At 43.0% G+C, this 26,865-nt stretch overlaps 1 protein-coding gene across 1 annotated transcript; it reads right to left on the minus strand.

Moving 5' to 3' along the window:
* Nucleotides 1–106: 106 nt before the first annotated feature.
* On the minus strand, nucleotides 107–26,245 carry LOC118402506 (GTP-binding protein REM 2-like). The gene is made up of 5 exons (XM_052476572.1): nucleotides 25,968–26,245; nucleotides 24,135–24,450; nucleotides 23,304–23,377; nucleotides 12,094–12,271; nucleotides 107–4,187 (listed from the first exon to the last, which is right to left on the minus strand). Exons 1-5 carry the CDS (start codon nucleotides 25,977–25,979, stop codon nucleotides 3,862–3,864), a joined length of 906 nt encoding a protein of 301 aa, XP_052332532.1. The 5' UTR covers nucleotides 25,980–26,245; the 3' UTR covers nucleotides 107–3,861.
* Nucleotides 26,246–26,865: the final 620 nt, after the last annotated feature.

Here is a 26,865-nt window from a genome sequence, read left to right on the forward strand (position 1 = left end):
AGGCAAGATGCAGTAGATGGTATAGAGGACAGAATATACATATGAGATGAGTAATGTAGGGTATGTAAACATTATATAAAGTGGTATTGTTTAAAGTGGCCAGTGATACAATTATTACATCCGAATGTTTTATTATTAAAGTGGCTGGAGTTGAGTCAGTATGTTGGCAGCAGCCACTCAATGTTAGTGACAGCTGTTTAACAGTCTGATGGCCTTGAGATAGAAGCAGCTGTTTTTCAGTCTCTCTGTCCCAGCTTTGATGCACCTGTACTGACCTCGCCTTCTGGATGATAGCGGGGTGAACAGGCAGTGGCTCCGGTGGTTGTTGTCCTTGATGATCTTTTTGGCCTTCATGTTACATCGGGTGGTGTAGGTGTCCTGGAGGGCAGGTAGTTTGCCCCCGGTGATGCGTTGTGCAGACCTCACAACCCTCTGGAGAGCCTTGCGGTTGTGGGCGGAGCAGTTGCCGTACCAGGCTGTGATACAGCTCGACAGGATGCTCTCGATTGTGCATCTGTAAAAGTTTGTGACTGTTTTTGGTGACAAGCCACATTTCTTCAGGCTCCTGAGGTTGAAGAGACACTGTTGAGCCTTCTTCACTACGCTGTCTGTGTGGGTGCAACATTTCAGTTTGTCTGTGATGTGTACGCAGAGGAACTTAAAACTTTCCACCTTCTCCACTACTGTCCCGTCGATGTGGAAAGGGGGGTGCTCCCTCTGCTGTTTCCTGAAGGTCACGATCATCTCCTTTGTTTTGTTGAGAGTGAGGTTATTTTCCTGACACCACACTCCGAGGGCCCTCACCTCCTCCCTGTAGGCTGTCTCGTCATTGTTGGTAATCAAGCCTACCACTGTAGTGTCGTCTGCAAACTTAATGATTGAGTTGGAGGCGTGCATGGCCACGCAGTCATGGGTGAACAGCGAGTACAGGAGAGGGCTGAGAACTCACCCTTGTGGGGCCCCAGTGTTGAGGATAAGCTGGGTGGAGATATTGTTTCCTACCCTCACCACCTGGGTGCGGCCAATCACAAAGTCCAGGACCCAGTTGCACAGGGCGGGTTCGAGACCCAGGATCTTGAGCTTAAAGAGGAGTTTGGAGGGTACTATGGTGTTAAATGCTGAGCTGTAGTCGATGAACAGCATTCTTACATAGGTATTCCTCTTGTCCAGTATTCCTCTTATCGATCTAACTTCTCTGGAGAGACCTGAAAATGGCTGTGCAGCAACACTCCCCATCCAACCTGACAGAGCTTGAGAGGATCTACTGAGAAGAATGGGAGAAACTCCCCAAATACATGTGTGCCAAGCTTGTAGCGTCATACAAAAGACTCAATGCTGTAATCGCTGCCAAAGGTGCTTCAACAAAGTACTGAGTAAATGGTCTAAATACTTATGTAAATGTGATATTTCAGTTTTTTTAACACATTTGTAAAAAAAAATAAAAATGTTTTAGCTTCGTCATTATGGGGTATTGTGTGTAGATTTGAGGGAAAAAAACGATTTAATCAATTTTAGAATAAGGCTTTAACGTAACAAAATGTGAAAAATGTCAAGGATTCTTAATACTTTCCGAAAGGCACTGTATAATATATATTCCTGTGTTCCTCTAGTAAGCCAATGTGCTCGGACTCAGCCTCAGTCAGCAGTTATTGGAGTGGGTACTACCAGTCTGTGGGTTCTGCCAGTCGGTGGATTCTGCCAGTCTGGGGTTCTTACCAGTCTGTGGCTTCTCTCAGTCTGTGGGTTCTGTCAGTCTGTAGGTTCTGCCAGTCTGTGGGTTCTGTCAGTCTGTAGGTTCTGCCCGTCTGTGGGTTCTGTCAGTCTGTAGGTTCTGCCAGTTTGTGGGTTCTGCCAGTCTGTGGGTTCTGCCAGTCTGTGGGTTCTGCTAGAGTTTTCCTTGTTAGGTCTGGCCCTAGTTACAAGTATTCCTTACTTCTATTAATATAGAGCGATTTACTTATCGCTAGGCTCTGTAGTAGCTGCATATATATAAGTAGAGCCTGTAGTTTTTCCTGGTGAGGAAAATCTCCTTGCCCAATTAAATAGGATCATGATTGAGTGCAGGGATGTTTAGCATTGAGTCAATGTAAAGGAGAGTGTAGTGGATAAGTGGCCAGATTCCATATAACCGCAAGACTTGAGTTTACATTCACTTTCAAAATAGCTCCTGTAATATATGACCTGCTCCAACCAATTTCTCTCATCTATGGGATTATTGAGCACTACCTGCTCTACAGAAGAAAAAAAATCTCCAAAAGCAATACCTGATATAAAGGGATTATGCAGCAGCGACATTAAATCTGATCGGTATAAAAAGTGCAAGATGAGGCTTTTGAAAAGGGCATTGCATTGGAGATCAGGGGAGGGATAGTATACCATAGCTTCCGGCCAATAAGAAGTAAATCCAGGACGTTGTTATTATAATTACATGAGCCTACTGGGCAAGTCTTATCACTGCAAATCTATTCACTGTGTAACATCATGCTTTTAAACAGGGACTTAGGTCTACATTAGATCTCTATCAGTCTCTACATAATCATTAGGTCTACATTGGATCTCTATCAGTCTCTACATAATCATTAGGTCTACATTAGATCTCTATCAGTCTCTACATAATCATTAGGTCTACATTAGATCTCTATCAGTCTCTACATAATCATTAGGTCTACATTAGATCTCTATCAGTCTCTACATAATCATTAGGTCTACATTAGATCTCTATCAGTCTCTACATAATCATTAGATCTACATTAGATCTCTATCAGTCTCTACATAATCATTAGGTCTACATTAGATCTCTATCAGTCTCTACATAATCATTAGGTCTACATTAGATCTCTATCAGTCTCTACATAATCATTAGGTCTACATTAGATCTATATCAGTCTCTACATAATCATTAGGTCTACATTAGATCATCAGTCTCTACATAATCATTAGGTGTACATTAGATCTCTATCAGTCTCTACATAATCATTAGGTCTACATTAGATCTATATCAGTCTCTACATAACCATTAGGTCTACATTGGATCTCTATCAGTCTCTACATAATCATTAGGTGTACATTAGATCTCTATCAGTCTCTACATAATCATTAGGTCTACATTAGATCTCTATCAGTCTCTACATAATCCTTAGATCTACATTAGATCTCTATCAGTCTCTACATAATCATTAGGTCTACATTAGATCTCTATCAGTCTCTACATAATCATTAGGTCTACATTAGATCTCTATCAGTCTCTACATAATCATTATGTCTACATTAGATCTCCATCAGTCTCTACATAACCAGTAGGTACATTAGATCTATATCAGTCTCTACATATTCATTAGGTCTACATTAGATCTCTATCAGTCTCTACATAATCATTAGCTCTACATTAGATCATCAGTCTCTACATAATCATTAGGTCTACATTAGATCTCTATCAGTCTCTACATAATCATTAGCTCAACATTAGATCACCAGTCTCTACATAATCATTAGGTCTACAACAGATCTATATCAGACTTCCATCTTGCACATTTTCCAATCACCGTTTTCCCCTCTTGATCCATTAATCTTTCTCCAATATCACTCTTCATTGTTTTTTTTCTCTCTCATTGCGCAATGAGTCGTCTCGTATCCATCTCATAATTCTGATGACTTCACCTTCACCAGCTCTCTCTCTCTCTCTCTCTCTCTCTCTCTCTCTCTCTCTCTCTCTCTCTCTCTCTCTCTCTCTCTCTCTCCACTTCTCACCATTCTCCTATTCATTTTCCCATTCTATAACTTATCTCCCATCCCCTGTTGTCCTCCTTCATTTTTCCCCCGTTTCACACACCTCCCATCCCCTCTCTCTGTCTGTCTGATGTGTCACATTGCACTGAGGTCATGGCAGGAGCGTGATTTCTGTCGGAGGATCTTGCTCCCCCGGTGCCTGCTCATCTCCCTGTATTGGCCTCGGTCCCTGTCTCCTCGGCCGTAGGAGCGTGGCACCAGGCCAGTCAGGAAGCGCTTGGCCTTGCTGGTCAGGCTCTCCCTGCGCCCCGCCCCGGGGTCCCCCTCCGTCCAGCCTGGCCCCACGCAGTCACCCCTGGCAGCCTTCACTGCCCCCTCCAGCAACTCGGTGGTGCCGTGGTCCAGGGAGGCAGACAGCTCCAGATATTGGCAGTCATACATCATGGCACTGGAGTGGGCCTCTGGAACACAGAGAGAGGGGCAAGGGATGAAGCAATAGAGAGATACCATGACAGCCATGTTTAGTGGAAAGGTCAGTTGGGCTTATCCTAATATCTATTCTGATTCTGATTGAATGGAGTCTTAACCTGTTAAGAGCGGAATGAAAATTACATTTTTTTTAATGGAGCTGAGCCGTTCTCAGCTGAGCCGAAGCAGGGAGGAGCCACAATAAGATGAGACCACCGTGAGATTATAGTGTTGTGGTGGCAGTGGCTGAGGTGGGAAGAGGATAGAGGAGGGGAGTAGAGAGGAGAGTGAGTGAGAGAGAGAGCAAGAGGGAGAGAGAGAGCAAGGACAAAGAAGGAGAGAGGGAGGAGGGGAGGAGAGAGGGAAGAGGGGGTGACAGAGGGAGGAGGGGTGACAGAGGGAGGAGGGGTGACAGAGGGAGAAGGTGTAGGGAGAAGGCAGACTAAGCATTAGAGAGAGCAGTAGATATAAGGGGAACAACGACAGATTTGGGATTTGAACTTGCAACCTTCCGGTTGCTAGTCCACCGCTCTAATCACTAGGCTACCCTGTCACCCCACATGGTGGTGTTTGCCTTAGCAATCTCACTGGAATAAAAACCTCCATTCCTGTCATTACTGGAAGAGATTGTGATAGCTCCCATCTCAAAATAGGGTTACTTAATGTTAGATCCCTCACTTCCAAGGCAGTCATAGTCAATGAACTAATCACTGATCATAATCTTGATGTGATTGGCCTGACCGAAACATGGCTCAAACCTGATGAATTTATTGTGTTATAAATGAGGACTTTCCTCTTGGTTACACTAGTGACCATATACCCCGCAAAGCCCGCAAATGCAGAGGTGTTGCTAACATTTATGACAGCAATTTCAATTTACAACCCAATTTACAGCCTACTCAGTCATTTTTATAGCTACTGTTTACAGGCCTCGTGGGCAGTATACAGCGTTCTTCACCGAGTTCCCTTAATTCATATCGGACCTTGTATTCATGGCAGATAATATTCACATTTTCGGTGACTTTAATATTCACATGGATTTCGGAGCCATTATCGACTCAGTGGGTCTTGGCCAATATGTCTCTGGACCTACTCATTGCCACAGTCATACCCTGGATCTAGTTTTATCCCGTGGAATACATATTGTGGATCTTAATGTTTTTCCTCATAATCCTGGACTATCGGACCACCATTTGATTACATTTGCAATCACAACAAATAATCTGCTCAGACCCCAACCAAGGATCATCAAATGACGTGCTATAAATTCTCGAACAACCCAAAGATTCCTAGATGCCCTTCCAGACTCCCTCCACTTACCCATGGACGTTGGAGTACAAAAATGGGTTAACCTAACTGAGGAACTTAACCTTGCGTAATACCCTAGATGCAGTCGTACCCCTAAAAACAAGAAACATTTGTCACAAGAAATTTGCTCCCTGTTATACAGAAAATACCCAAGCCTTAAAACAAGCTTCCAATAAATTGGAACGGAAATGGTGCTCCACCAAACTAGAAGTCTTCCGACTAACTTGGAAAGACGGTACCGTGCAGTATCGAAGAGCCCTCACTGCTGCTTGATCATCCTATTTTTCCAACCTAATTGAGGAGAATAAGATACTGTCGCAAAGCTAACTAAAAAGCAGCATTAAACAAGAGAAGATAGCTTTCATTTCAGCAGTGATAAATTCATGAACTTCTTTGATGAAAAGATCATGATTATTAGAAAGCAAATGAGTTTTTTACCACAGGGATACAGACTTGGAAACTCATGTATGCGCCGTGACGAGGAGGAGACGCACCTACTAATATAATTTTTCCTATTAAACATACTTCTTTCTGTATGAAATATTATAGTTTAGTTACATTTTAGGGTATCTGAGGATTGCATAGAAACATATTTTGACTTGTTTTAACAAAGTTTAGCATTAGCATTTTGGATTCCTTTCTCTGCATGTTGAACTTTTTGGGATATAAAGGATTTTATCTAACAAAACGACACTACATGTTGTAGCTGGGACCCTTTGGATGACAAATCAGAGGAAGATTTTCAAGATATTCAAGTTAATATTTAATTGCTATTTGTGAATTTATGAAACCTGTGCCGGTGGAAAAATATTTTGATGTAGGGCTCCGTCCTCAAACAATCGCATGGCATGTTTTCGCTGTAAAGCCTACTGTAAATCGGACAGTGCAGTTAGATTAACAAGAATTTACGTTTTTAACCGATATAAGACTGTATGTACCTAAATGTTTACTAAATGTTTACTATCCATATTTTTTTCCCCTGGAAGTTGTCCCGCTGGTGGGACGCCTAGCCATACTAATTAAAGGTCTTACTGCTAAAGGTCTACCTCACCTGCTGTCTTAACCTCTGAATGCTCGGCTATGAAAAGCCAACTGACATTCACTCCTGAGGTACTGACCTGTTGCACCCTCTACAACCACTGGGATTATTATTTGACCCTGCTGGTCATCTATGAACGTTTGAACATCTTGAAGAACAATCTGGCCTTAAATGGCCATGTACTCTTATAATCTCCACCCGGCACGAAGAGGACTGGCCACCCATCAGAGCCTGGTTCCTCTCTAGGTTTCTTGCTAGGGTCCTGCCTTTCTATGAAGTTTTTCCTAACCACCGTGCTTCTACTTCTGCATTGCCTGCTGTTTGGAGTTTTAGGCTGAGTTTCTGTATAGAACTTTGTGAGATCTACTGATGTAAAAAGGGCTTTACAAATACATTTGATTGATTGAACTCTTTGGCCTGAATGCCAAGGATTGCGTCTGGAGGAAACCTGGCACCATCCTTACAGTGAAACATGGTGGTGGCAGCATCATGCTGAGGGGATGTTTTTCTGTGGCAGGGATTAGGAGACTAGTCAGGATTGAGGGAATAATGAACGGAGCAAAGTACAGAGAAATCCTTGATGAAAACCTGCTCCAGAGCACTCAGGACCTCAGACTGAGGTGAAGGTTCACCTTACAACAGGACAACAACCCTAAGCACACAGCCAAGACAACGCAGGAGTGGCTTCGGAACAAGTCTCTGAATGTCCTTTAGTGGCCCAGCCAGAGTTGGGACTTGAACCCGATCGAACATCTATGGAAAGATCTGAAAATAGCTGTGCAGTGATGCTCCCCATCCAACCTGACAGAGTTTGAGAGGATCTGCAGAGAAAAATGGGAGAAACTCCCCAAACACAGATGCGCCAAGCTTGTAGCGTCATACCCAAGAAGAATCGAGGCTGTAATCACTGCCGAAGGTGATTCAACAAAGTACTGAATACTTATGTAAATGTGATATTTCCGTTTATTGGTTTTTATACATTTGCAAAAATGTCTAAAAACCTATTTTTGCTTTGACATTATGGGGTATTGTGTGTAGATTGATGAGGGGAAAAAACTATTTAATCGATTTTAGAATAAGGCTGTAACGTAACAAACTGTGCAAAAGGTCAAGGGGTCTGAATACTTTCCAAATGTACTGTTAATATATACATAGTAAGAGAAAGAGAAGGGAGAGAGAAATAAATGTGCCACAGCAATACCATAAATACATTTTATGACCTAAACCCATATCTCAACCACAGGCACCAAACAATACAGTCAATGGTAAATAGTCCTCCAGCCAGGCAAGTTTTCTTCCTTATTCAGGCTCAAATATCGGACAGGGAGTCAGGGCTCAGAATACCGTAGATTGATGGATACAAAAGACAGATGTAGCATATCCACATCAATGACCACATCATTACTGTGGTTCTCTGTCACACACACACACACACACACACACACACACACACACACACACACACACACACACACACACACACACACACACACACACACACACACACACACGCACGCACGCACGCACACGCACACGCACACACACACACACACTTCCATTATCTTCTGGACAACCTATACGAAACAAAAAATTTTTCACCCAAAACAAAAGGTCTCACACCCACACTGTACACAAATACCAACTCACAACTGGTCCGATTTAATCACTTTTATTCACACACCCCTGGAGCAGCACCTTGTAGCATAGACACCACAGTCATTTCTCTTCTCTCTTCTCTGACGCTCCTTATCACAGCCTTCCACACATGGCACAGGCAGTGTCACCACCCCCCACCCACACTGAGAGGGGAGAGAGAGGTGTGAGAGTGTGTGCATGTGATTGCCGGCTGGTGTTTGTAAGTTTGTGTGGGTGCGTGTGTGTGTGTGCTTGCATGAGTATAAAGATAGTGACACCAGTCCTCTGTGCTAGAGAGATACTCCAAATAACAACAGAAGACAGGAGGCATGCAGCTGAATTCCCCCAGCAGGGGATGAGGAGGGAGGGAGAGCTACGTGTCCATAAACACCTCTACAAGTACGTAGAGGTCACTGCTTTCATTGATAGAACAATAATAGAAGGGTTTTCTGTTGCTTACTGTAGGCTATGTGACTGAGTTTTGCTATGGGTTTTGCATTGTAATCACGGAAATGTATACAGAGACAGTTTCCATAACAGTTGCCATACCAGGCGGTGTTGCAACCGGTAAGGATGCTCTCGATGGTGCAGCTGTAGATCTTTTTGAGGATCTAGGGACCCACGACAAATCTTTTCAGTCTCCTATGGGGGAAATGGTGTTGCCGTGCCTTGTCCACGACTGTCTTGGTGTGTTTGGGCCATGATAGTTTGTTGGTGATGTGGACACCAAGGAACTTGAAACTCTCGACCCACTCCATTACAGCCCCATCAATGTTAATGGGGGCCTGTTCGACCCTCCTTTTCTTGTAGTCCACGATCAGCTCCTTTGTCTTGCTCACATTGAGGGAGACATTGTTGTCCTCGCACCACAATGCCAGGTCTCTGACCTCTTCCCTATAGAATGTCTCATTGTCTGTGATGTGGCCTAACACTGTTGTGTTGTCAGTAAACTTAAGGATGGTGTTGGAGTCGTTCTTGGCCATGTAGTCGTGGGTGAACAGGGAGTACAGGAGGGGACTAAGCACACACCTCTGAGGGACCCCAGTGTTAAGGATCAGCGTGGCAGATGTGTTGTTGCTTATCCTTACCACCTGGGGGAAGCTAGTCAGGAAGTCCAGGATCTAGTTGCAGAGGGAAGTGTGTAGTCCCAGGGTCCTTAGCTTAGTGATGAGATTTGTCGGTACTATGGTGTTGAACGCTGAGCTGTAGTCAACGAACAGCATTCCCACATAGGTATTCCTTTTTCCAGGTGGGAAAGGGCAGTGTGGAGTGTGAATGAGATGTCATCTGTGATTCTTTTGGGGCGGTATGTAAATTGGAGTAGGTGTAGGGTTTCGTAGGCTTGTGTCACTGGGCAGCTCGAGGCTCGGTTTCCCTTTGAAGTCCGGAATAGTTTGCAAGCCCTGCCACATCCGACGAGCATCAGAGCCAGTGTAGTAGGATTAAATCTTAGTTCTGTACTGATGGTTTGTCTGAGGGCATTGAGCGAGTCACTGTTACTTCCTGCTTTAGTTTTTGCTTGTAAGCAGGAATCAGGAAAATAGAATTATGGTCAGATTTGCCAAATAAAGGGCGAGGGAGAGCTTTGTATGCGTCTCCGTGTGTGGAAAAAATTTGGTCTAGAGTTTTTTCCCCTCTTGTTGCACGTGACATGCTGGTAAAAATGAGGTAAAACGTATGTAAGTTTTACTGCATTAAAGTCCCCGGCCACTAGGAGCGGCTTTTCTGGATGAGCATTTTCTTGTTTGCTTATGGCATTATACAGCTCGTTGAGTGCAGTCTTAGTGCCAGCATCGGTTTGTGGTGATAAATAGATGGCTACGAATAATATAGATGAAAACTCTCTTGGTAGATAGAGTGGTCTACAGCTTACCATGAGGTACTCTTCCTAAGGCGAGCAATACCTTCAGACTTCTTTAATAATAGACATTGCGCACCAGCCGTTATTGACAAATAGACACACACCCCCACCCCTTTTCTAACCAGACATAGCTGTTCTGTCCTTCCGATGCATGGAAAACCCAGGCAGCTCTATAGTATCCATGTCGTCGTTCAGCTACGACTCGTGAAACATAAGATATTACAGTTTTGAATGTCCCGTTGGTAGGAAAATCTCGAACGGAGTGATTGCATTTTGGCCAATAGAACGGATGGTAGAGGCGGGATACCCACTCTCCGACAAATTGTAAACCCACTGGAAGACATTTCACAGTAAGGGCTCTTTTCAATCTGTATCTGTTACAGATTGTGCAATATACATTTAAAGGTAATTTAAGATTGAGCCAACATATTCAGCATTTACCGTGAATGTAGACTCCACCAACACAGGAACATTGCCTTTAAATTACTCTGAACTTCCATAATATGGATTGAATAGAGCTTAACATCACCAAGCCAAAATGATATTTATGGGTTCTTGAGGGAACAAATACACAGTTCAATTTTTTCTCCCAAACAGTTTATCTGTGAAATACAGATATGAGAGATAATTGGCGTAATACAGAGGCCCAGAATAGATTAACCATGACGATGGCCAGCATCCCGGAGTCACCTCTTCACTGTTGACGTTGAGACTGCTGTTTTGCTGGTACTATTTAATGAAGCTGCCAGTTGAGGACTTGTGAGGCGTCTGTTTCTCAAACTAGACACTCTAATGTACTTGTCGTCTTGCTCAGTTCTGCACCGGGGCCTCCCACTCCTATTTCTATTCTGGTTAGAACCAGTTTGCGCTCTTCTGTGAAGGGAGAAGTACACAGCGTTGTACCAGATCTTCAGTTTCTTGGCAATTTCTCACATGGAATATCCTTCATTTCTCAGAACAAGAATAGACTGATGAGTTTCAGAAGAAAGTTCTTTGTTTCTGGACATTTTGAGCCTGTAATCGAACCCACAAATGCGGATGCTCCAGGTACTCAACTAGTCTAAAGAAGGCCAGTTTTATTGCTTCTTTAATCAGTACAACAGTTTTCAGCTGTCCTAACATAATTGCAAAGAGCTTTCTAATGATCAATTAGCCTTTTAAAATAATAAACTTGGATTAGCTAACACAACGTGCCATTGGAACACAGGAGTGATGGTTGCTGATAATGGGCCTCTGTACACCAATGTAGATATTCCATTAAACATCTGCCGTTTCCAGCTACAACACTCATTTACAACATTAACAACGTCTACACTGTATTTCTGATCAAAGTGATATTATTTTTGAATGGACAAAAAATTAGCTTTTCTTTCAAAAACAAGGATATTTTTAAGTGACCCCAAATGTTTGAACGGTAGTGTAGTTTACGTAATCAAAACCTATAAAAAATGTATTGTCATTTCGGCGCAGTTGTAGCCATGGCTACTGCGCATTCACTACTTTACCTCAGATGCCAACGTATGTCAGTGAATGATGAAGCCTTTAAGAGAGGAATTAAGTTATTCCGACTAAGTAGTGAGGCTGCCTTCATCGTAAAAATCTCATAATGTGGTTGTTATCGGCTATGTGTGCAGGGCAGGCAACTGTCTCGTGAGCGCTAAGTGGCAGCCAAAATGGAGCAGTTGCTATGGCTACTCACATGCAGAGATGATATCTGCAGAGCTGATTTCTGCGTGTAAAATTGAGCACGGGATAGAATAGGAGTGATTTTTATTGGGCGGGACAGGGAAGTTCCTGCGTTTTAAAAAAAATGACAGGAAAAGTGGTGGGGGTTATATGGTATCGACTGTAAGTATGTATTTTATACATTTGCATGCAATACTGTATTATATCTGTACACTGCACTGTAGGTGATTACATGAGAATGGTGGCACAAGGTGGAAAGGAGAGACCCTTAGATTGATTGACAGGAGGCACGTTAAAAATATATGCCTTGGGCACTCATGTGATAACGGTGTGTATGTGTGTTACAGTATAGCGAGGATGTCCTCCCTACCCTCTGTGCTGATCTCTCGACAACGGACAAGGTCACTCTTGTTGCCCACGAGGATGATGGGAGTGTGGGGCATTGACTCCCTGAGGATGAGGCGGAGCTGTGCAGTGCGCTGGAAACTCCTCCTGTCAGTCACCGAGAACACCAGGACAACCACCTCACACTGCAGCGTGGACAGGTCCTGCATCACGCACACACACACACACACACACACACACACACACACACACACACACACACACACACACACACACACACACACACACACACACACACACACACACACACACACACACACACACACACACACACACACACACACATTAATGATACTGATACACACTTGTTCTCTTCTCAAAAACCTACATTATGTTTATATAAATATATTCATCATTTTTTATGTTTTGTTGGATAGTGTAGAGAAAGAAAGGTAAAGAGTGGGCTGGATTCAAACATGTATATTGACCACCACACCACCCAGGCTATAACCTACCTTGTTTTAATGCATGTAACATAATGAACACTTATATCAGAGGGAGGATTTAAGATGATTACCCAGTTCTGAAATTCAGAATTTGAATCATTCTAAATCAGTACTATTGTGCTAGTTCTTATCCCTCACCACCTGGCATAACGCTTATTTTAATCCTACTTTACGTTCTCTGCTGAGTGGACTCACAGGGGCTTTGTCCTAAATCCAACACAACACATTGTGCCCTTGTGAACTTCCTGCTTCAGTTTGAGGCTTCTGACCCTTTTAGTGGTGGCCACGCCCCACTGAAGCACTGGGCTTAAATGATGTCTCCCTCCCTCTAGTCCTGGCCTGTATAGTAAACTGTGGCTCTGGAGGACAGGCCTCTCTGATTCACTCACTCAGGCACACAGAAGGAGAAGAGCTGCCAGCCCCCTTTCTTAACCCACCATAGCCAGCCCTGTCTGCCTGTGTCTGACTGTTTCTGTTTCGGTCTGTGTGCCCTACATCCACATGGATCTGAAGGTACATTTCAGCCCTCTGGAGAGCCTCCGCCTGAAAAATTCCCAGCTCCTACAAGCCAAAGAGGATTGTACCCCGCAGCAGGGAATCCATGGTCTCCGGAACACACTCCATCTCCCTCTGGAGGAGGGAGGGGAGTTAGCGGCGCAGAAGTGAGCCTGGCCACCTGTCACCGTCTGGGCTTGGTGCAGGGGGAGGAGAGGGGAGGGATGAGAGACGGGAGGAGGATGAGAGGAGGGAGGAGATGGGGTAGTGGAGTGGGACTAGCAGGCTTTGTGGAGCAGGGAGAGACAGCCACTAATCTTTGTAAGCAGCCAAGAGAAACACGGCCACGCCGGAGAAGGATGGGCAGTGTCATGACAGAGAGCTCTCCAGGGTAACTGTGACAAAATAAAAGGGCTTTTCATCAGTGGGATGCTTGATAACTCAACACTGTGTTTGTCTTCTAGTCAGTCAGCTCCTCTCTGTTCTGTTCCACTCAGACCATCTGTCATGGTATACTGCCCTCCACACACACACACACGCACACACAAAATTATTTACAGCTTGCAAACGTGTACTACACTCTCACATGCCCACACTAATGCACACATACCGGACTCTCACAAGCTCACTTGTGTGTAACTTGTCACTTTGCGTATGTCCCCATATAATCACCAAAGATTATTGATGCACCAGGGCCTCCTGAGTAAAAGCCATAAACAGAAACAACTGAAACCTGATGTTTTCACCATGAATCTCATTCAGGATAATGTGTAAATGCAATACAGGAAAACAGTGAATATACATGACATTAGACATAATTTTGTCAAATATGTATTGAAGTTAAAAGTACAGTATATATATATATATTTTATTTTACAAAGAAATCTGAATGATTTCCAATGCATTTCGAGACATACAGTTGACTTGTATGCTTAGCCTCTCTGATGAAAGATTCCAAAATAAAATAAAATTCATTCTCTTACTGTATATTAGTCTCTCCAAGACAGTCTGCATTCTCCTCCTGTGTTCCATTGTTCTTATTTTAAATGTGTGTAGTTCTGTTCTTGTCCATTAGTGTTCTGTATGATGTAATGTTTCATGTTTCATGTGGACCCCAGGAAGAGTAGCTGCTTCTTCAGCAATAGCTGAATGAACTACTAAATACTGTGTCCCATGTTAAACTCTGAAATCTATTTGTTCTAGATACTGACCGCTCTATACAAACAGACACACACAACAATAGATACTGACCCCTCTATTCAGACACACACAATACTGCTCTACATATAAACTCAGCAAAAAAAGAAACGTCCCTTTTTCAGGACCCTGTCTTTCAAAGATAATTTGTAACAATTCGAATAACTTCACAGATCTTCATTGTAAAGGGTTTAAACTGTTTCCCAACTATTAATGAACATGCACCTGTGGAACGGTCGTTAACCTCTGCGCACAGAACCCGTTAGCGGGATTAAATTCCACAACATACGGTGATCGCTACATAAATAGTCATATTAAACATTCATAAAAATACAAGTGTCTCACATGTTTTGAAAGCCTAGAATCTTGCTAATCCAACTGCGTTGTCAGATTTAAAAAAGGATTTACTGCGAAATAATACGATGCGATTATCTGAGGATAGAGCCCCATAAAAAACAACTATTTCATCCAGCCCATGCGTAACAAAATCACAAACTGTAATAAAATAAATCATTTACCTTTGACGATCTTCCTCTATTTGCAATCCCAATGCTCATTGTTACACAATGAATGGTCTTTTGTTTGATAAAATTCATTTTTATAGCCAAACACGAAACATTTTGTAAACCGCTTGTGTCGTGAATTCCGTCTCATTCCATTTTCGACGACACATTCCAGGTAAATAACCCACACAGAACGTGACTTTTCCAGTCATGTTTGGTTTCATTGCAATCAACTGGTTTGTTTGTAACACAACCAAACCTGATGGGCCATTTCGCGGGACGTATTGACTGAAAGAAACCGATTTGAAGACAACAAGTAATGACATCATTGTGCACCAATGATATGATCGCTTTTTCGTTGATTGACTCTATTTTACCCAATGAACACTGATCGTCTTGAAATCTAGCTGGGTAGATAGCCAATGAGCTGAGGTAAACGGCAATATGTAATGTTTATGTTTCGGAAGACCAACCCATGTAGTAAACTCCGGCGTAAAGAGGGTCATTCACCATTGACGTGTTACGTTGTGGTAAAGCACATCTTCAGCTGTTTATATATCAATCAGTATGGCGACGAAGTCAGGGAAAGCTAAATCTAAGTATAGATATACAGATGTACACACAATTTTAGAAGAAATTGATCGGGAAAGTAAGACAGAGATTGTTGGAGGACGATTCATTTAGCGATTCCCAAATGGAGGACAATTTTTTGAACGGAGAGGACATCGTTTTGCTAATGCCGTTGTTTGAAATTACCAACAGGGTAGCCTAGTGTTTAGTGGTTAGTGGTAGCCTAGGGTAGCCTAGTGGTTAGAGCCGGAAGGTTGCAAGTTCAAACCCCCGAGCAGACAAGGTACAAATCTGTCATTCTGCCCCTGAACAGGCAGTTAACCCACTGTTCCTAGGCCGTCATAATAATAATTTGTTCTTACTGACTTGCCTGGTTAAATAAAAAATAAAAAATGTGTGATTTCTTAAAATTTTAGTAGCAATATATAAAAATGTAATGTAATGAAATGTGAGATGCGTGTGTCTGCCAACCCACCTCCACGTGAAATAGCCTATTTGAGGCTGTTGAGGGGAGGGCAGGCATACAACAATGGCCAAAGTGAAATGGAGACAGTAGATACAGCTGGTCTGTTGTAATATAATAAAGACAGTAGATACAGCTGGTCTGTCATAATATAATAGAGACAGTAGATCTAGCTGAAATGTCATAATATAAAATAGACAGTAGATCTAGGTGGTCTGTCATAATATAAATGAGACAGTAGATCTAGCAGGTCTATAATAATATATTCAACCTTATGTTCCCTGTACTCTATATATATCTGTTTATTATACCTGTTGATAAAGGGGTCATATGTGAAACTATTCTAACAGAACATTTTCTTTCACAGTGACACTGACTTCGAATGGGAGCCCCCAGTGCCAAGGTGTCCATCCCCCACTGAAGCTGGTTCATCCAGCTCCTGCCACAAGTGGTGTTCATCTGCCCAAATGTATTTCTGCAGGCATGGATGTGCCTCAGGGCCGAAAGGGCACAGCATGGAGGCGTCGCTGTGTTCTTCGCAAAATGAAGTTCCCCATCACCTGCACCACATGCTTGGTGACCCTCTGTTTTACAGCAGAAAGAGACTGCTATGGCACCTGGCATGAGCAGCACAATATTGTGTGGAGGACTGAGGGTCTTCTTGTGTGGGACACCTGGGTGACTTCATGACAAATGTCATGTAGCACACTCATTTTGGAAGTTATCATTCTGAAACATTGCACAAGTACTGTTGCCCTCTTATGTTTTTCACTGAAATTGTCCCCATCATCCGATCTGAACGTTTGTTTTGGCTTGTTCATTTTAAAGATGATGATACAACAATAAAAATGAAAAAACATATGTTTTTTTCATTGTATTATCTAAACCAGATCTTTTGTGAAATATTCTCCTACAATCAATTCACATTTACACAAACTTCAGAGTGTTCTCTTTCAAATGAAATCCAGAATATGCATATCCTTGGTTCTGAGCCTGAGCTACAGGCAGTTAGATTTGGGTATGTATGAAGGAAATTGAAAAAAGTAGGGGGGTAGCTGTAAGAGGTTTTTTAAGACAATAACAGCTTGCAGATGGTGAGCAATTGAGGTCACAGTTATGAAAACTTAGGACACTAATGAGGCCTTACTACTGACTCTGGAAAAACACTAAAAGAAAGATGTCCAGGGTCCCTGCTCATCTGCGTGAACGTGCCTTAGGCATGCTGCAAGGAGGCATGAGGACTGCAGATGTGGCCAGGGCAATAAATTGCAATGTCCGTACTGTGAGATGCCTAAGACAGCGCTACAAGGAGACAGGATGGGCAGCTGATCATCCTCGCAGTGGCAGACCACGTGTAACAACATCTGCACAGGATCGGTATATCCGAACATCACATCACACTGAAAAACATCACCTGCAGGACAGGTACAGGATGGCAACAACAACTGCCCGAGTTACACCAGGAACGCACAATCCCTCCATCAGTGCTCAGACTGTCCGCAATAGGCTGAGAGAGGCTGGACTGGGGGCTTGTAGGCCTGTTGTAAGGCAGGTCCTCACATACATTACCAGCAACAACGTCGCCTATGGGCACAAACCCATCGTCGCTGGACCAGACAGGACTGGCAAAAAGTGCTCTTCACTGACGAGTCGCGGTTTTGTCTCACCAGGGGTGAATGTCGGATTCGCGTTTATCGTCGAATGAATGGGCGTTACACCGAGGCCTGTACTCTGGAGCGGGATGGAGGTGGAGGGTCCGTCATGGTCTGGGGCGGTGTGTCACAGCATCATCGGACTGAGCTCATTGCAAGCAATTACAACGATGTGCGTTACAGGGAAGACATTCTCCTCCCTCATGTGGTACCCATCCTGACATGACCCTCCAGCATAACAATGCCACCAGCCACACTTATCGTTCTGTGCGCGATTTCCTGCAAGACAGGAATGTCAGTGTTCTGCCATGGCCAGCGAAAAGACCGGATCTAAATCCAAATTTTATACAAATTTTATTCGTATTGTTGTCGATCACTTGTTTTCTTTGGTGAAAATAAATTAAACTAAAATGAAAGTAAACGAGCTCCAGCTGTAGAAGATATGAGGTACCGGTACTCAGCTCCCGTGAGCTCCTGCCCAAGTCAAGCAGTGAACACCACCAAATCACACACATCCTTGTCTCCTTTCAAGACAGCTACCGTGTACTGGCCGACTTCGATTGGCCTCGGAGTGCTTCCAAGGTTTTCTACCATAAATGTTGCACTTTACAGTTGTCAAATAATTATGGACACTTGCAGCAGACATACAGTGTATTTCGATAGGCTTGCCAGTGCAGTAATGAATGGCTCTACACTTAGATCCATTCGCTCACAGCTGGCTCAGACCTCCAGCATCGAAAAAGCCTGGTGGTGCAGACAGGTGTGGTCAGTCTGTTAATAGAGAGAGGAAGTGCGAGATAACCAACTCACAACCATCAAAACACATCCCACTGGCCCTGAAAGATGGTGGCTGATTGTCTGCATGAGTGATCTACACAGAAGATGGCAAATAGTACAGTAGAGGACATCCAGGTCCCGGCCATGCATGTGCCGGCTATTTTAGGAAGCTGGATGACTTATTTAAGCCTGACGTCAAGACTCCCAGTCCCAGCGCTAGCTGAAGAGAAGCTCAGAGCACCGCTGTGGGTGTGTAGACTCTCTGAGTGCTTTGTGTGTGTGAGTGTACTCTGTGAAATGTTCTGTGATGATGTGGCTGTATGGCTGCTGATAGTGTAGGACTCAGGTGCTTTGACATGGAAGAAGGTACAACTAGCATCAGGTGTGAATTAGCTGGGAACCAAGGAACCACTCTAAAATCACAATCTAGTTATTATAAATGTTTTATTATCCTATAAAATACTCCAGATGATTGGTTGAGTTAAGATGAGGCACATGCAGCTACAGTAAAACCAGTGGTTCCCACCGACTCTGGGAGCCAGAAGCTTTGTAGCCCACTGCTTCTACAACTACATGATGTAATCCATGTTGGGGATTTGTTCAGTCCACTGGTCACCATGGTAACCTGGGGAGGGTGGAGCACAGATGGAATAGGGGACTAGCTAGAGTTAGGCAAAATCCTCTGGGGTCAGTGCACACTGCACGCATGCTATGCATACAAGTACGCACACACACACAGAATTCATTGCAGTGATGCTGCTATCAGGGTCAACGTGGCATCAGCAGTGAAAGAAGCGTGTTGGTGAGTGTGTTTGAATGACTGTGTGTGTGTGTGTGTGTGTTGGGGCGAGCAGGAGTTGGTCCAGTCTGCTCTCTCTCCTTACTGCTGATGGGCTGGAGTCGCTCCAAACCCCACTGGCCAGCTCATGTTGCCATGGCGTAACACCTGCACTTGTATAAACATGCAGAGAATAACACATGTAACTGACTTTCAGAGAGATTTAACTACACTAAAAAAGGGTCAGTTCTGAGTAAGAAAGGGAGCACACGAACGAGAGGGGCAAGAGAGAAGGAGAGAGAGAGAGGAGATTCATTTTAAGATGAAAACGGCATTGTTGGTTAAGGGCTTGTAAGCATTTCACTCTAAGTTCTACACATGTTGTATTTGGCGCATGTGACAAATACAATTTTATTAGATTTTTTTGTAGAAAAGAGGTAAATAAGGGAAAAGATGGGGGAGGAGAAAGAGACATCTTTACTGAAAAAAAGCAAGACCAGAGAGATAAAAAGAGGTGAAAGCTTGAAAGTTTATTCCATTTTAGAGAAATGCCTTAAAATGGAGTTCCCCTGAGCGAAACGACACTACCGATGTAAAAAAACACATTTTTTAATGTTACAGCCTTATTATAAAATGGATTATATTGTGTTTTTCCCCCATCATCAATCTACACACAATACCCCACAATGACAAAGCAAAAACAGGTTTTTGGATATTTCTGCAAATTGCTTGGCACACCTGTTTTTGGGGAGTTTCTCCCATTCTTCTCTGCAGATCCTCTCAAGCTCTGTCAGGTTGGATGGGGAGTGTCGCTGCACAGCTATTTTCAAGTCTCTCCAGAGACATTCGATTGGGTTCAATTCCAGGCTCTGGCTGGGCCTCTCAAGGACATTCAGAGACAACTCCTGCATTATCTTGACTGTGACTTTGGGTTGTTGTTCTGTTGGATGGTGAGGTCCTGAGCACTCTGGAGCAAGTTTTCATCAAGGATCTCTCTGTACTTTGCTCTGTTCATCTTTCCCTCAATCCTGAATAGACCCCCAGTTCCTACCACTGAAAAACATCCCCACAGTATGATGCTGCCACCACCATGCTTCACCGTAGGGATGTTGACAGGTTTCCTCCAGACGTGATGCTTGGCATTTAGGCCAGAGTTCAATCTTGGTTTCATCAGACCAGATAATCTTGTTTCCCATGGTCTGAGTCCTTTAGGTGCCTTTTAGCAACTCCAAGTGGGCTGTCATGTGCCTTTTACTGAGGAGTGGCTTCCGTCTGGCCACTCTACCATAAAGGCCTGATTGTTGGAGTGCTGCAGAGATGGTTGTCCTTCTGGAAGGTTCTCCTATCTCCACAGAGGAACTCTGGACCTCTGTCAGAGTGACCATCAGGTTCTTGACCACCTCCCTTAACTAAGGCCCTTTCCCCCTGATTTCTCAGTTTGGTCGGGGAGCCAGCTCTAGGAAGAGTCTTGGTGCTTCCAAACTTCTTCCATTTAAGAATGATGGAGGCCACTTTGTTCTTGGGGACTTTCAATGTTGAAGACATTTTTTGGTACACTTCTCCAGAATTGTGCCTCGACATAATCCTGTCTCGGAGCTCTACGGACAATTCCTTCGACCTCATTGCTCCGGTTTTGTGAAGAGTGTAGAGGCGACTCCGGGATGCTGGCCTTCTAGGCAGAGTTCCTGTCCAGTGTCTGTGTTCTTTTGTCCATCTTAATCTTTTCATTTTATTGGCCAGTCTGAGATATGGCTTTTTTTTCCAACTCTGCCGAGAAGGCCAGCATCCCGGAGTCGCCTCTTCACTGTTGGGTACTATTTAATGAAGCTGCCAGTTGAGGACTTGTGAGGCGTCTGTTTCTCAAACTAGACACTAATGTACTTGTCCTCTTGTTCAGTTGTGCACCGGGGCCCCCTAATCCTCTTTCTATTCTGGTTAGAGCCAGTTTGCGCTGTTCTGTGAAGGGAGTAGTACATAGCGTTGTACGAGATCTTCAGTTTCTTGGCAATTTCTCAGAACAAGAATAGACTGATGAGTTTCAGAAGAAAGTTCTTTATTTCTGGACATTTTGAGCCTGTAATCGAACCCACAAATGCTGATGCTCCAGATACTGAACTAGTCTAAAGAAGGCCAGTTTTATTGCTTCTTTAATCAGTACAACAGATTTCAGCTGTGCTAACATAATTGCAAAGAGCTTTCTAAAATAATAAACTTGGATTAGCTAACACAACGTGCCACTGGAAAACAGGAGTGATGGTTGATGATAATGGGCCTCTGTGAGCCAATGTAGATATTGTACTATAGCCGTTTCCAACTACAATAGTAATTTACAACATTAACAATGTCTACTCTGTATTTCTGATTAATTTGATGTTATTTTAATGGACAAAAAAAATGCTTTTCTTTCAAAAACAAGGACAATTCTAAGTGACCCCAAAATTTTGAACGGTAGTGTACATTTGAAAAAATGTGTCATTATGGGGTAGTGTGTAGATGGGTGAGGAAAAACATTAATTTAATTCATTTTAGAATAAGGTGGTAACGTAACAAATTGTGGAAAAAGTCAAGGGGTCTGAATACTTTCTGAAGGCACTGTGCTGTATCTACCTCAATTACCTCATACCCCTAAACATTGGCTCATTACTGGTACCCCGTGCATAGCCAAGTTACCGTTACTCATTATGTATTTATTACACCCGTTATTATTTCTCTATTATTTCTCCTGTTTTCTCTCTGCATTGTTGGGAAGGGCCCGAAAGTAAGCATTTCACTGTCCGTCTACACCCGTTTTGTCATGAAGCATGTCACAAACACTATTGTATTTTATTTGACGCAGGATCTTAATTTAAACCAGTTTGTTACAGCAGGAACATCATTCTGCAACAGGAAATGGGAATTATTATGTGGATTATAATTAATGGACATTTTTGTACGGGTTGACACATTTTTCGTAAGGGAAAATCAAGTCTGACAATTCATAGTGGAAATTACAAAACCTTTTCTGGCCTTTTTATACCTCAAATACACTACACATTGTAAATGTCCTGTATTTCTTGAAAGTTGTCCTGCAACAGGGTGATACAATTAAGATCCTACATCTGTAGGTTTAAATAACTCACACTTAGTAAACTAGGGAGTACTCCTGGACATCTGGTATAAAGTCCATGTGTACACACTACAGCATTGAGTGTACCATCATCATAGAAGGCTATTACCTGGTTAATATTAGACTATTACCAAGTGTACTTTATCATAATGAAATCCTCAGTGTCCCCCCCCCCCCACACACACACACACACATACACACACAGTATTAACACAGATCAGCCTTAGTACAGCTGTGTTTCTCTAGTTTCTTTATAACTCAGATATTTGAATACGACAAAACAATCTCATTCATGTTCCAATTTTCCTGTCTGATATTTGCAGGGTGGTGATGCTGATTCATGTCTTTATTACATATTTAAATAATTAGCCTGAATGTTTACAGTCCTCTCTCTTCTGGCAGAATTTGGAAGGGATTTTGAATGGGCTTTGAAAGCAATTTCAAGTTTTCTAAGTAAGGGAAATAAAAAAGGACTAGTAAACACACACACACACACAAAATCAAAATCACCTCTAGCCTCTTTATAACTCAAGTATTTGAATAGAACAAAACAATCTCATTCTAAGACCATTCAAAATTCCTTCCAAATTCTGCCAGAAAAGAGAGGACTGTACACATTCAGGCTAATTATTTAAATATGTAATGAAGCAAATCATCTGCATTACCACCCACCACATATCTGTACTCAGACAGAAATTCGAACAAATCACATGAATGTGAAAGCAATTTCAAGTTATCTAAGTAAGAGCTAAAAAAGGCTAAAAGGCATATAATCTGTGGCTGCCACTGTCTCCGGGTGGCTTATCTATTCAAAATGTAGCGGCATGAACAGGAATGCAATCAGTGTCATAAAGGCAAAGTGAATTAGATTCAGAGAGAAAGAGAGAGAGACCAAGACATGACAGACAGTACAGAGAGAATTAGTTGAACATATTGACAGTAGTAGAATGACAGTGTAGAGCAGTGGTGTCAAACTCATTCCATGAAGGGCTGAATGTCTGCTGGTTTTTGTTATTTCCATTCAATTTGGCTCCAATTAAGGCCTAGACAACCAGGTGAGGGGAGTTTGTAACTAATTAGTGACCTTAGTTGATCAATCAAGTACAAGGGAGGAACGAAAACCCGCAGACACTTGTCCCTCCGTGGGATGAGTTTTGACACCTGTGGTGTAGAGAATGCCTTAAATACCTGTTTCCAGTTGTCATAAATGATGACTGAACTCTCCTCATCGTCAACTGACACTGTGCGCTCGTAGCCTTCTCCTGTAACCAAACATGACACATGAACATACACAACAATGCAACAATAAAGTGATACACAAACACATGATAACACACACTCACAAATGGTTTGAGGTGGATATGCAAGAAAACATTCAGCTTATTGATTAGGTCGCAGTTGTAAATGAGAACTTGTTCTCAACTAGCCTACCTGGTTAAATAAAGGTGAAATAAAAAAAATAAAAGTTAACCCGAGGCCCATGTCTGGTATTACACAATGATAGGATGAGGAGTTGGAAGCACACACAGATATTGGACAAGGTTATGGTAGCCTACAGTACGGTGGCCCACATAGAGCATTAAGGTTCCAGAAATAGCTATGTTGCAAATACCTTGACTCTCCAGGATCCTAGGAACCATAATGAATACTTTGTGGTCTGACTCTTCATGACATGTCTCTTGCAGCACCTCTTACAGAGCAGTGTGCCCATCACTCTGCTGGAGCATTGATTGGTTGAGTGATTGGCCCAAGACTGCTGTTATTATCACCCTGACGTTTCAGACAGCCTAGTGACACAGAGTGCTTTTTTGGTTTATCTTGTAATTTCTCTGCCTTTAGAGTGCACTCAGAAAATGGGAAAAGTAACTCTCAACCTCACGAATCAGAATGATGTTGGTCTTTTGTGGTGGATGATGTAATGCGATTGACATAAAGTAGATACCACGTGCACACTGCACACACACTACAATCCACACACGCACGCACACACAGAAATATAAACACATTGAAGAACTTTACCACAGGCTGTTTCAGAGTCCACCGAAAGAGATCTGTCTGACAGTCCAGCCAGGGACAGAGCCAGCGATGATTTTCCAACCCCATTCTGCCCAAGTAGTACGATCCTTATAGCACTCCCATGATACCCCTCCGCCGCCTGACCAAATGATTCATCCTGGCAAAGAGTGTCACTGATTGGCAGTGTGGATGGTTTGTCCATCCCTGGTATCCAATCACGGTCCTCTGATACGGCCTCCTCCCGCCTCAGCTGGTGCTTGATTGGTAGAGGTGTGCTTCCTCTTCTCAGAGGGGGAGCGGTGGTAAGAAACATACTGTACTGAGAGAGACAAAAAAATAGGTAGTGAGTACAAGCCCCAAAGGACATGACCCTTATGAGCATGGAACTGAGTGAATGTTAATGCAGGAGAAGAAGAGTTACATTTGACACGAATAGCTGACACAGTAGGCCTATTACTATGGAAGCAAATGCTGCGTTTAAACACTAATCGGTCTTCTGACCAATCAGATCAGCTCCAAGGCTTTCGTGGAGTGAAATGTAATGATGCTTCGTGGGGGGTGGTTGTTGATGTGTTCAAAGGGTCCCTGGTTCTAGCTCAGGTTGGGGCGAGGACAGGGATGGAAGCAAGACTGTTACAATGGGACTCTGGGATGCATTAGCAGAAAATAGGTCCAGAACATAAATGTCCACACAAAAGCAGTTCAACATGTCTACAGTAAGCTATAGGCTCTATGCACGCAAAACGTAAACACATATACCTACGTATAGGCCTACCTAAACCTTTGTGTGTGTGTGCATATGCAAACACGCAAAACACACACGCACACACAGTATAGAGACTTCAGTGTTCTCAGAACAACGACCAAAGCCATCAGTTTTCAACAACAACCAAAGCCATCAGTTTGTGTTGCTGGGAGAATTCAGCGTGTGTACTGCAGCAGATCAGTCAGATGACCTCCATCAATATTAATACAGCAATTCATATAGCTGGAGCACTCACCCTGGGAGCCAGCAAACAGCCAGCACAGAGCCAGGAGCAGGTGTGCCTGTGGCTGAGCTCCACTCAGTGACACACAAGGATAGAGTGTATTGCTGGACTCAGGCACAGTACCAATAAGAGTAATTGAAAGGGTGCAATTAATTAATCAAGGTCTTTGTTGTCAAGGAGATGCAGGAGAGCAATAAAGAAAGACACCGAGAAGGATCGACTGACAGGTGAGAAACTTGGGCAAACCGTAACACACAACATTGGGCAATAACAAAATACTACAGTACAATACTGTAGGCCTGCAGGCAATGCTTTGTTGCTATACTTCTGTTTGCTCATTGTATTACCACTGTAGAACATAAATTGCTCTGGCTGCTAGGCTACTGTTGGTGGTGTTGCCACTATAGTGTAACTATTAGACCCGCTATTATTTCGCCCACTGATGATCACATTTTAGTTTCGAATTCAACATGTCGAGTAATTATACTGTAAAAACATCATAATAATGATCCTAATGTATTATAGAAGAGAGATGAGCCTGCTTATGAAACAAATACTAATTGATGTGTCCGCACCTTTCGGGAGATGACAGACAACGCTGATTGAGAGTGAGAGTTGTGCGCGTAAACATAGTGACAGCTTTGTCAGCGTGCACGTGCTACTAGAATTCCACATATCGCGAAGCTCCCAAGCCAGCTCCGTAGTCTTTCTTCTAAAGACGTTATGTAGCATACAGCGCACCGGTATGTAGTTTAAAGATGCAATTTGTTATAGTCTACTGAACTCAAAGAAAACGTTTGGCACAAAAAACAGTGAGGTCAGAGCTGAATTTTTTTTGTCACCTTACCTGGTCAGTCATCGTGTTAAATTCTTCCTCTATTTTTCACAAATAAAGTCCCTAACTGCGACCACAATCCATGTCAAGTCATTTGCGCTCGGGAAGTATGGATGAGAGAGAACAAAATAACCACACCAAATATCAATTAACATTGTGAAACCATTCTCCGGCTGGTAATTCCTCCCGAAGCTCCTTGGTCTCGAAGTGTAGGTATTGATCGAAGAAGAGTGCAGAGCATATGAATAGGTAGCCTGGTCTACACCTGCGTCTGGGAGTGTTATGAATAAACGGCCCTTCTTGTGCACAGAAAAAAACGTTAGCACGCCCCCTTCTCATATTCTCCTCTTGTCCCAACGCCAAAGAATGCCCTTAGTGTATACATGAGCTACACAGCTCATCTCTCTCTCTCCCACTCTTTCTCTCTCGCTCTCTTTCAATTCAATTACATTCAATGACTTTATTGGCATGGGAAACATATGTTAACATTGCCAAACAGTGAAGTAGATAATAAACAAAAGTGAACTAAACAATAAAAATGAACAGTAAACATTTCGGTCACGGAAGTTGAAAAAGAATACATACATTTTAAATGTCATATGCCTATATGCAGTGTTGTAATGATGAGCAAATAGTAAAAGTACAAAAGGGAAAATAAATATAAATGTGTGTGGTATTTACAATGGTGTTCATTCTTCACATAATGCTGCTGTGATGGCACACTGTGGTATTTCACCCAGTAGATATGGGCGTTTATCAAAATTGGGTTTGTTTTCGAATTTGTTTTCAAATTCTTTGTGGATCTGTATAATCTGAGTGAAGTATGTGTCTCTAATATGGTCATACATATGGCAGGAGGTTAGGAAGTGCAGCTCAGGTTCCACCTCATTTTGTGGGCGGTGTGCACATA

This window comes from Oncorhynchus keta, chromosome 23 (assembly GCF_023373465.1).
Source record: "Oncorhynchus keta strain PuntledgeMale-10-30-2019 chromosome 23, Oket_V2, whole genome shotgun sequence".
NCBI lineage: Eukaryota > Metazoa > Chordata > Actinopteri > Salmoniformes > Salmonidae > Oncorhynchus > Oncorhynchus keta.